Genomic DNA, 12,040 nt, shown 5'->3' on the forward strand with positions numbered 1-12,040 from the left:
ACCCATCAACTGTGCACTGTTGGTGATAGGGAGCAGGGCATATAATCAAGCCTGAAAATGTGGCTTATCCATAGTTTTCTGATGCCCCAAATTTATGTTTCTTTTTACACTCGGAGATAAGCACTTTTGCTTGCACAAAAATTCAGTGCTTCGCTTGTTCACACAGTGCCTCAGTAGTGCCTGGTCTAAGAAGGAGCACAGTGCCCGGTACACAGAGAACACACAATGAACACACAGTGATAGCCATAACGACCACTGTTAGGTTGTCGAAATGTTCTTATCCTTTTTTTCTTACCCAGCATTTTCCCACTCACGTAAACCCCCATTTCTTATGAAAAAGTTATCTCTGGAACCTGTTTTGATAAATATGCCTGAAAATGTGGCTTAAGTTTTCTGATATCCGAAATTCTTGTGTACATGTTGTATATATATTTTTCCCTCCTTTTGGCATCATGTGTACCTACATAAACTTGTGTCCCTGACTTGTCTACCATTCTTGAATTCCCCTTCTGACTCAGTTCCAGGCAGAGTAGGAGATACAGATGTATAAATCCATAATTTGGGGGAAACCCACTCAGAGATGCATTCTTGGCTAGAGCAACTACCCTATGAAAAACAGGTTTATTCATTATTTCTTCCTTTCATTCTACATGCATTTTTTTTTTTTGAACACCTACTGAGAACAGCTTGTCTGCCAGCTCTGCTTGGCTTTCATGAATGATACTCCAGAGATTGCATACAGGTCCTTTTGATTTCTTCTAGTTTCTGGAATGCATAGTGCTGACAATCCCTACATTAATTAGGAACGTTTAGGAAAGCATTTCAGTCACACCCTTTTTTTTTTTTTTCTGGATCCCTGATCCTCTTATTAAAGATAATGAGTCAATTTGATTGTGAAGATTACCTATTTTATGGTAGAGCTCTGGTAGCTGAACCTCTACTTTCTCTCTCTGGAAAAGGTGGTATTCAGCTTGTTCACAGACTGGCGGAATCATGTTGAACTGTCTTGCTACAGAGTAGGCTTCCTAAAGTGAAATAAAATTGCAACTGAATTTATTTCTGATGAGAAATAAGTCTGTGTGCACACAAAAAAATTCATTTCAGTGAAATGAATACAAACCAAGAAAATCTAGATTATCAAATAATAAGCAAAGTTATGACCATCAATTTCAGTAAGAAATACCAAATCAGGAAATTATTTTTTGGGAGGTTTTGGAATGAGTAAAGTCTAGGGAAAGTTAGTCAAAGTGTGAATTATGAACTATTACAAAGAAAACATAGTTTAACTATTTCTAGGTTCCTAATGAAATAAAACTTAACTAATATATAATATAAAAATGATCTATAATTAGCATGTTATGAACAGTACCATTATTTAATACATAACAAAAACCTGGAATATTGTGTCATGTGTCTCATTAGCGGAGAAATGTACTCTCTTACTACCAAACTACACCAAAGAACATGATTCCCGTTAGAGACCTGCACCCTCCATGTTGTATTCTGAGCTAAGATCCATCCCCTGCCCCCATATCCATCTCTACAATGATGAAATTGATCATAGAATTCTAGTGCCATTGTGATTGTGAAGAAATTTTGCAAAAGGTCTTACAACTTGTACATGATGTCTGACAAATAAAAATATGTACTCAATGGTCATTTAAAAATGGAAATGGAATTACCATGATCTCCATGGCACTCCAGCGAGAGGTTCCCCAGTACATGGCCATTCCTTGGTTTATCACATGTGTCATGGCGCGAACGATTTCTATGGAAAGCCAAAGAGATAGCATTACATATATTTTTCAAAGTTATATAGTCTTTTTTTTCTTTTCCTGCCCAAAGCTTATATGTTTAATGCAGTTATTTGTTGGATTAGTATAATTACCTTGACACTGGTGATAACATAATAGTCTAACATAAAATATTGATGGTTTGGAGGTAGATGATACTTTTGGGTTAATTGACTTTCCATTTTCAGTTTGCAGCAACAATATGAAATGATATTAAAAAAAGAATGGCCACCTTAAGTTCTTCCTTTACTTTTATTGCTTCAGCGTTCCTGGCTGGATAAAAGAACACATTATTCACCTCTTTCAGAACCTGGGTATCTTGCTCACTAAAGTGAGAAGTAAGAGAAAGCCTTTGTTTTGACTTTGTAGAATGGAAGGTCATTGAGGATAGAAGTCCTGCCTTTGTATGTTGGATTTACAGAGCTAAGCCTCACGCAGGGTTGTTGTTTAATAGAGATGACTCAATAACAATGTGCTTGAAAGATAAACATGTTAAATGCGGAACAAACAGCTGAAGCCCCAGCGGCTCCCAGCCCACACTGGCACACCCTGTCCTTGACTACTTTGGACCAAATTTCATTCTAAGACACCCATGTCATGCATCTCACCTGGAGCTCCATGTGGCCCCACCCTGTTTGCTCATCAGCCTCTTTCAGCTTGACATCACATTGCCTAAATAGGAAAATGAATCTCTTCCCAGCGGGGTGGAGTTGAGCTAATCCTCTTGGAACGAGCCAATATTTCACAGAACCAGAGAGCATGGAGAGCCTCAAGTTCAATTGAGTGAAAGGTCACAGACATGGTTGGGTTTCTTCTACAAACCAGGTCAGCCAAACACCCAGGAAGCCAGGTCATGTCACACTTTCAAAGGGTTGTAGGTCACGGGCCTTTCTTACCCTACTGATAATACCTGGTAGGTCACATGTTCTTCAGCAGAATCAAATCCTTGTCTCAAACTTTAATTGAGTAGATGTGTTATTTTATTTCTCACCAGCAAGCACTGTCTTAATTGATCAGGGACAGGATTTGGAATGAGACAGTGAGGGTTAGGGTCCTAGCTTCCTTGCTTGTTTGACTTACATAAAGCATTTTAAATTGCCCTTGGTCTTTGTTTGGAAGATGGGAATGCTTTTACTCACCAGAGTCTACCCAACAGAGGCAGAATTTGGCATGTAAAGAAAATATTTTTCCTCCTTGGAGAAAGACTACTAAATATCAGTGTATTACTCAACAACCAAATCTATGAAGATAGTTCTTCCTTTACAAAGCAAACCAGGCACAAAAAGTTACAAGAAACATTTTTCTTGTCTTTAAATAGAAAAGAATACGTGTGCTAACATTTCTGGAAATTCAAAGCCATTCCTTAAATATCTGCCCCTAAGTATTCTCTCTTTGGAACTCTCTATCATTGTGCTACTTCCCTTTCCTTTCACATCCTGTCTCATTCAGAGCTGAGATAGTCATTCAACCAACAGGATTTATGAGGAGTCTGCTGTACTGGGTGCTGGAGATATTGTGGCAAGTCAAACATGTTGGTAAACACTGACAGGTTAACAGGGAATAAATGAACCCAAGACGCTCCCCTGTCTCTAATCCATAATCAAATAAGATGAGCACAGCTATGGAGAACAGTGTGGAGATTCCTTAAAAAACTGGAAATAGAACTGCCTTATGACCCAGCAATCCCACTGTTGGGCATACACACCGAGGAAATCAGAACTGAAAAGAGACACATGTACCCCAATGTTCATCGCAGCACTGTTTATAATAGCCAGGACATGGAAGCAACCTAGATGTCCATCAGCAGATGAATGGATAAGAAAGCTGTGGTACATATACACAATGGAGTATTACTCAGACATTAAAAAGAATACATTTGAATCCGTTCTAATGAGGTGGATGAAACTGGAGCCGATTACACAGAGTGAAGTAAGCCAGAAAGAAAAACACCAATACAGTATACTAACGCATATATATGGAATTTAGAAAGATGGTAACGATAACCCTGTATGCAAGACAGCAAAAGAGACACAGATATATAGAACAGTCTTTTGGAATCTGTAGGAGAGGGAGAGGGTGGGATGATTTGGGAGAATGGCATTGAAACATGTATACTATCATGTAAGAAACGAATCGCCAGTCTAGGTTTGATGCAGGATACAGGATGCTTGAGGCTGGTGCACTGGGATGACCCAGAGGGATGGTATGGGGAGGGAGGTGGGAGGGGGGTTCAGGATGGGGAACACATGCACACCCGTGGCGGATTCATGTTGATGTATGGCTAAACCAATACAATATTGTAAAGTAAAAAAAAAAAAAAAAGAGCACAGGACATGGTCCAGTGGCTTGGCCATTTGGGAGTCACCGAGGTCTTGACAACAGCAGGTAGGGTGGAGTGGAGGTTGTGACGCTTCCCATTCCTTCATTCCCTTATTTCATGTAATGTACTAACAGCCTAATATTTGCCAGGAACTGGGTTCATCTGTGAGTAAGACAGATACAAAGCTCCTGGACTCAGGGAGTTCAGAGTTGAGTGGGGAAGATGGAGATGTAAACAAGTAGGTAACGACAAAATGTAATGTGTGATGAAGAAAGCAAATACGGGGCTGAGATCAGGAATGAGGAAGAAGACATATATACTTGGTCAAAGAAGGAGTACTGTTTAGGCATACAAAATAAAAAGGCACCAGTCAGGTGAAGAACAAGGGAAGAGCATTCTAGGCAGCATGTGTCAAGGCCCTGGGGCCAGACAGAGCTTGGTGAACCTCACAATCAGTAAGCCGTGGTGGAGGAAGCTGAGTCAGGAAGGAAGGCAGGGCTACAAGATGAAGCTGGCAGAGGGCACACCGTGTCTGTTATTCAGGGCTGGATGGGAAGTCACTAATATTTCTAAGTAAGGGAATGATGATGCAGTATATATTTCAGAACACTATCTGACCATGTTGTGAGGCGAGGGCTGGAGGAAGCAGGAAGATCATTAGGAGGTTTACTGTAGCATTCCTGGAAGGAGATAAGAGGCTTGAAATCGGGAGGTGGTAGCAAAGACAGACATGAACGGATCAAAATCGGTTTTGTGGATAGAATCCCCAAGGACTGTATGTGGCAAGTGAGGAAAAGGAGGAATCAAGGAAGCTTGAGGGAGGAACAGGTTTGGGAGGAAGAGTCAGGGTCCTTCTTCAATTCAGTTCAGTTCAGTCGCTCAGCTGTGTCTGACTCTTTGCAACCCCATGAATCGCAGCACGCCAGGCCTCCCTGTCCATCACCAACTCCCTGAGTTCACTCAAACTCATGTCCATCGAGTCGGTGGTGCCATCCAGCCATCTAGGACATGCCAAAAATAGAGATGCCTGTGAGAGACAGAGGGGTGATGTCGAGTAGAGATAACTGGATAATGATATGTGAGCAACCTGGGCTGGAGGTGAGCTCTTTGTTCATCAACAGTCTATTAATTATATTTAAATCCATGAGTGAATGAGACTATGTAAGGGAAGTCTGCCCAGAGAAAACAAAAGTTTCAAAGAGCCAAATCAGGAGTTGGGAAGGGTACACTGTGGGGTTTTGGGTCATTGGCAGCCAGAGGAGTAGGAAGGAAGCCAGAGGGGGACGTTTGGAATCAAGAATGGAGAGGGCTTGCGGGAGGACCTGTGCCCAAAGATTGGAACATGTGAGCATTTGAATCAGAAAGGCACAGAACGATGGAGGTCAATGAAGACCCTGAAAAGAGTGTTGTCAGTGTCCTTGGTGCATTTGGACCAAGGCCAGGCTGGAGCTGACTGAAGAATGGGCATGAGGAAGGGAAGGTATTAGAGACAACCTGGGTGGACTCAAGTTAGGAAATGAATGGAGCAGAGAAAGAGGGTAGCAGCTGAAGTGGGTATTTAGGATAAAGGGGATTTTTATTTTAAAACTGAAAGATGCAAGAGAAAGCCTATATGCCACTGAGAGTAATCTAGATAGAGGATTTACCTGAGGATGTGGGCTAGGAGACTGGGGAGAATGGAGAGGGAGAGACTGGACAGAGTGAGATGGAGGACAAAACCCCTGGAGTGGGAAGGACGCTTCAAGCAAGATGGTGCGACCCTGGGAGGTTTGGAGAAGTCATCAGGGGAAGACAGGGGAGACTGTTTGACGAATGGTGGTGCTGGTGGTAAAGAACCTGCCTGTCGATGCAGGAAATGTAAGGGACATGGGTTTGATCTCTGGATCAGGAAGAGCCTCTGAAGGAGGGCATGGCAACCCACTCCAGTATTCTTGCCTGGAGAATCTCATGGACAGAGGAGCCATAGGGTTGCAAAGAGCTGGACACGACTGAGCAACTAAGCACAGCACAGCATAGCCGACAATAAACTCTCAATCAAGTGAAAACGAGGTACGAAGTGAAGAAAAGGCGAGAAGGAACAGTTCTGAGTGTGGAAGAGCCTATGCAAGATGCCCCCATGCCCCAGGCACTTTAGCTGAGGGCGATTTCGTGGCTCCCGGATAAGGCTGGCTGCTGACTCTGCAGGGAAGGGCTGGTGGAATGCAGAGAGGACTCTGGGAGGAGGAGGCTGCTGCACAGAATGCAGGCAGGAATGCAGAGAATGGAGAGCCAGCAGATGGAGATCCATGTGGCCACAAAGTAAAATTTAGTTTAATGCATATTAAATTTGTTCATTTTTTTTTAAGTCAGAGAAAAATCCTCCAAGTTATTTAGCTCTCTAACAGGAAGTCACTGTAGTTCTCTGGCAGGAAGTCACTGTACTGATAGCTGAGGTGGGTTTTAACACGATTCTACTAAAAGACACTAGAGGGCAGCATTGTTAAGAAAAAAATCAAAGGGTGTCTAAAAGCTTTTACTTGACTACCACGGAAATGCATTTTTAAAGCATCCCAGTCGGAGCATCAGTTCTGAGTGGGGAAAATGACGTTAGGAAGCTCATCTAGTGCATTGCTTCCCCCCGCCTCTGGGAAAGGACATGCAGACAAACAAACTGATTCAGTTTGGCAGTTCGCGACTGAATGTGGCTCCCGCTGCCCAGACTCCCCGCTTTTCCAGGAAGCTTCCGCACGAGTGGCTCTCAACTCTGACTGCACACGAAAGGACCTGGAGAGCTTGGAAAATGACACTATCCGGGCTCCACAGAAGGTCTATTATATCAGAATCTCTGGGGGTGAAGCCAGGCACCAAGATTTTAAAAACTCAGCCCAGATGATCGCATGTGCCGCCCGGGTTTAGGGTCGCTGTGCTTGTCTGCTAGTCCTAAAGTGTGGCCCCTGGACCCCTAGCAGCAGCCCCTGGGAACCTGTCAGAAACGCAGGCCCTAGGGCCTCACCCCAGATGCTGTGCTGTGTGCTTAGTCGCTCAGTCGAGTCCGACTCTTTGCAACCCCGTGGTCTGCAGCCCGCCAGGCTCCTCTGTCCATGGGATTCTCCAGGCAAGGGTACTGGAGTGGGTTACCTTGCCCTCCTCCAGGGGATCTTCCCAACTCGGGGACTGAACCCAGGTCTCCCGCATTGCGGGCAGATTCTTTACAGTCTGAGCCACCAGGGAGGCACCCCAGGTGCACTGAATTTCAAATTTTGGGCTTGGATGGGGCCCAGCAGTCTGTGTTTAAAGCCACTCACAGACAATTCTAGTGCAAACTAAAGGTTAAGAAATGCCAACCCATTACAAGTATTCTTGCCTGGAAAATCCCATGGACAGAGGAGCCTGGTGGGCTACAGTCCTCAGGGTCGTGAAGAATAGGACACAACTGAAGCGACTTGGCACACACACAAAGGTTAAGAATTACTGATTTATACCATCCCCACCATCCTCACAGGTGACATGCATGCATGTACATAACCATGTATACATTGTAGTATGAATTAGAATCAAATCTGAATAATTTGAAGAAAACACAGAAATCCAGGTCCTAGCCTACTTCTCTGAGCCCGGGCCTTTGTATTATTTTCATTAGCTCTCAAATCTCAGTGTTTGAGAAACACTTCTAAACTATGGGAAAACTTGGTTAAATGTTTCCCGTGCACTGCTTTCCATGCTGCTGCTGCTGTTGCTGCTGCTGCTGCTGCTGCTGCCAAGTCGCTTCAGTCGTGTCCGACTCTGTGCGACCCCAGAGACAGCAGCCCACCAGGCTCCCCCGTCCCTCCCTGGGATTCTCCAGGCAAGAACACTGGAGTGGGTTGCCATTTCCTTCTCCAATGCAAGAAAGTGAAAAGTGAAAGTGAAGTCGCTCAGTCGTGTCTGACTCTTAGCGACCCCATAGACTGCAGACTACCAGGCTCCTCTGTCCATGGGATTTTCCAGGCAAGAGTACTGCAGTGGGGTGCCATTGCCTTCTCCAGCTTTCCATGCTGAAACCGTCATTACTGTTTAGCCCACAGTTCACAGACAGCTCTCTGTCTCTTATTTCCTGGATTCTTGGCACAGAACTGACTATGAAAGCTACAGGTCGAGTTTGTTTCCCTGAATATCCCATTCTCCATCTGTGAAGTGAGGATGTATTGATCCTGTGGAATTCTTTCAAAACTTGACATGAGATAATGTATGTAGACCAACTGGTGACTCTAAAAGAATAACACAAACTGAGTAACAAGTAAGCAGGATGTGGGCCTGGTTGTTTCTTCTCAAATAAGCTCAGATTTTAACATTTTATATATTTTTTTAAGTTGTTATTCTTCATTCAGTAACAGGTCATCTCTGTTTAAAAATAGGTATTTTATGTGAAAGGACTAAGTGAAACTACTTATTTTGAGTGAAAGAAACTTGCTGATAAATGTTTACTTTTTTAATTGGCCCCCATGCCTGAGTAACTAAAACATGCAGAAAATAGCTGTTCACGTTAAACCTTTTTCATGTGAAATTTTCCCTAGAACTTTGAAAGTTGTATGCAAGTTGTTATACTGCATAAACAACAAACCATAGGGACTAAAGATACAAATAGGCACAAATTAGTTTTTTGATCAAATAAAATATACTAAATCTGGCCATACAGACACATAATGATAAAAACAATAGAAACCTTAGAGATAATTCAGGGCAGCTTCTTCTTACTCTAGATGAGGAAATAGGCTAGGAGTTCATTGTTTTAAGGCATAATTGAAAGCGCAAATGTTACTAACAATTATAAACATTTCAGTTATGCTTACAAAATGCTGAGAGTAAATACACAAAATAATAATTGTAACATATAGAGGAACTGTATGTAATTTTATTATTTCCAAGTTGCCGGTAAATGTGTTATCATACTTTTATGATTTAAAAAATAGAAAAGAAAGAAGAGTCCCTAATAAGCAAAGCACCACTTTAAAAATACTAACATGCCATAAGTTAATTCACACATATTAGGTTTAACCAAACACAATTTCCAATTTTAGAGGCCAAAAATGGTTGCTCTCTTTCAAGGGGAGTGGACTGCAGTGGAGGCTGGGGCACTGGTAGAATGTAGGGACTCGGTTTCATCAGAGGCGAAAAAACAGTTTTTACCCCAGACCACCTGTTTGTTTGTTGTTTATCAAACTTCAGTTGTTTATTTACTTATTCAACTTCAAAAGCTTGTGGTGGTGATTTATATTCATGCTCTGTGACTTAGAGGTTTCCTCCTGGATCTCTGTCAATCATTTACCATCTTGGCTCAGCTGAGCATCAGCAGATAGAGGACCGTCTTTTATCACTGGAATGGAAACCTGTATCCATAAGTGGAGTGATGCCATGTTTAGCCTTAAAGGTTTGCCTGCTGTCTGAGGACAGGCCTGGCTCCATCTGCCTTCCAGAGCACACAGGAGACTCTGGGTTCTGGGTTTTGTCTCATCACTGTCACGAAGTTGGACATGTTCTCCAACCTTGCTGAATCTCAGTTTCTTCAACACAAATGACCAGGCTGATATTAACTGAGCATATAATAACTTATATTAACTTATATCCTTATAATAACTGTTTAGGTGGGTAATATTTTCATCTTTATTTTATTGATGACGAATCTGAGACTCAGAAAGACAATTGCTTGGGCAGGATCTCAGTAGGTAGTATGTAAGGCCACTTTTAGCTTTAAAGTTCTGTGATTAGTTATCCTGCAAGGCTTTGTGCATAGTACATTGTGGGAGAAGGTAGGCTGGGGACAAAAAAATTACAGGGCATTCACTTAATTGACTGCCTTGTATGTTTGTGAATGTGTGATGCCTTGTGTGTGGGTCTGTTCATCCCTTTGCATTTAATACATTGATGACTATAATTTATGATGTGTATGAATGGCTTGACTATATAGAGCTTCTCCATCTTTGGCTGCAAAGAAGATAATCAATCTGATTTTGGTATTGACCATCTGGTGATGTTCATGTGTATAGTCTTCTCTTGTTTTATTGGAAGAGGGTGTTTGCTATGACCAGTGTGTTCTCTTGGCAAAACTCTGTTAGCCTTTTCCCTGCTTCATTTTGTTCACCAAGGCCAAATTTGCCTGTTACTCCAGGTATCTCTTGACTTACTACTTTTGCATTCAGTCCCCTTTAATGAAAAGGGCATCTTTTTTGGGTGTTAGTTCTAGAAGGTCTTGTATCAGCTTCTTCAGCATTACTCGTTGGGGCATAGAGTCAAATTATGGTGATATTGAACGGTTTGCCTTAAAAATGAACAGAGATCTATACAGTCAGCAAAAACAAGACAGGGAGCTGACTGTGTCTCAGATCATGAACTGCTTACTGCCAAATTCAGACTTAAACTGAAGAAAGTAGGGAAAACCACTAGACCATTCAGGTATGACCTAAATCAAATCCCTTACGATTACATAGTGGAAATGACAAAAGATTCAAGGGATTAGATCTGATAGACAGAGTGCCTGAAGAACTATGGATGGAAGTTTGTGACATTGTACAGGAGGCAGTGATCAAGATCATCCGCAAGAAAAAGAATTGCAAAAATGCAAAATGATTGTCTGAGGAGGGCTTACAAATGGCTAAGAAGAAAAGCAAAGGCAAATGAGCAAAGGAAAGATATACCCATTTGAATCAAGGAAAGATAAGAAAGACTTCCTCAGCAATCAATACAAAGAAATAGAGGAAAACAATAGAATAGGAAAGACTAGAGATCTCTTCAAGAAAATTAGAGATACCAAGGGATATTTCATGCAAAAACGGGCACAATAAAGGGCAGAAATGGTATGGACCTAACAGAAGCAGCAGATATTAAGAAGAGGTGGCAAGAATACATAGCAGAACTATACAAAAAGGATCTTCATGACCCAGATAATCATGATGGTGTGATCACTCACCTACAGCCAGACATCCTGGAGTGCAAAATCAAGTGGGCCTTAGGAAACATCATTATGAACAAAACTAGTGGAGGTGATGGAATTCCAGTTGAGCTATTTCAAATCCTGCAAGATGATGCTGTGAAAGTGCTACACTCAATAAGCCAGCAAATCTGGAAAACTCAGCAGTGGCCACAGGACTGGAAAAGGTCAGTTTTCATTCCAATCCCAAAGAAGGGCAATGCCAAAGAATGTTCAAACTATTGCACAACTGCACTCATCTCACACATGTGCAAAGTAATGTTCAAAATTCTCCAAGCCAGGCTTCAACAGTACATGAACCGTTATCTTCCAGATGTTCAAGCTGGATTTAGAAAAGGCAGAGGAACCAGAGATCAAATTGTCAACATCCGCAGGATGTTAGAAAAAGCAAGAGAATTTCAGAAAAACATTTACTTCTGCTTTATTGGCTACGCAAAAGCTTTTGACTGTGTAGATCACAACAAACTGTGGAAAATTCTTCAAGAGATGGGAATACCAGACCCTGCCCTGCTTCTTGACAAATCTGTATGCATGTCCAGTATGGAACAACAGACTAGTTCCAAATAGGAAAAGGTATACATCAAGGCTGTATACTGTTACCCTGCTTATTTAACTTATATGCAGAGCACATCATGAGAAATACTGTGCTGGGTGAACACAGCTGGAATCAAGATTTCCAGGAGAAATATCAATAACCTCAGATATGCAGATGACACCAACATTATGGCCGAAAGTGAAGAACTAAAGAGCCCCTTGATGAAAGTGAAAGAAGAGAGTGAAAAAGTTGGCTTAAAGCTCAACATTCAGAAAACGAAGATCATGGCATCTGATCCCATCACTTCATGGAAAATAGATGGGAAAATGGTGGAAACAGTGGCAGACTTTATTTTTGAGGGCTCCAAAGTCACTGCAGGTGGTGACTGCAGCCATGAAATTAAAAGACGCTTGCTCCTTGGAAGAATGCTGCTGCTGCTGCTGCTGCTA

At 42.2% G+C, this 12,040-nt stretch overlaps 1 protein-coding gene across 1 annotated transcript in view; it reads right to left on the minus strand.

Annotated features, from left to right (window-relative positions):
- KCNAB1 (potassium voltage-gated channel subfamily A regulatory beta subunit 1) overlaps positions 1-12,040 on the minus strand; it is a 469,491-nt gene that overhangs the window by 20,587 nt on the left and 436,864 nt on the right. The window contains exons 9-10 of the mRNA XM_052636474.1: positions 1,683-1,768; positions 905-1,025 (exon numbers count right to left, since the gene is read on the minus strand). Coding sequence (XP_052492434.1) covers positions 905-1,025; positions 1,683-1,768 — 207 coding nt within the window. The remainder of the gene's footprint in view (positions 1-904; positions 1,026-1,682; positions 1,769-12,040) is intronic.

Source organism: Budorcas taxicolor, chromosome 1, assembly GCF_023091745.1.
Source record: "Budorcas taxicolor isolate Tak-1 chromosome 1, Takin1.1, whole genome shotgun sequence".
NCBI classification, from domain to species: Eukaryota; Metazoa; Chordata; class Mammalia; order Artiodactyla; family Bovidae; genus Budorcas; species Budorcas taxicolor.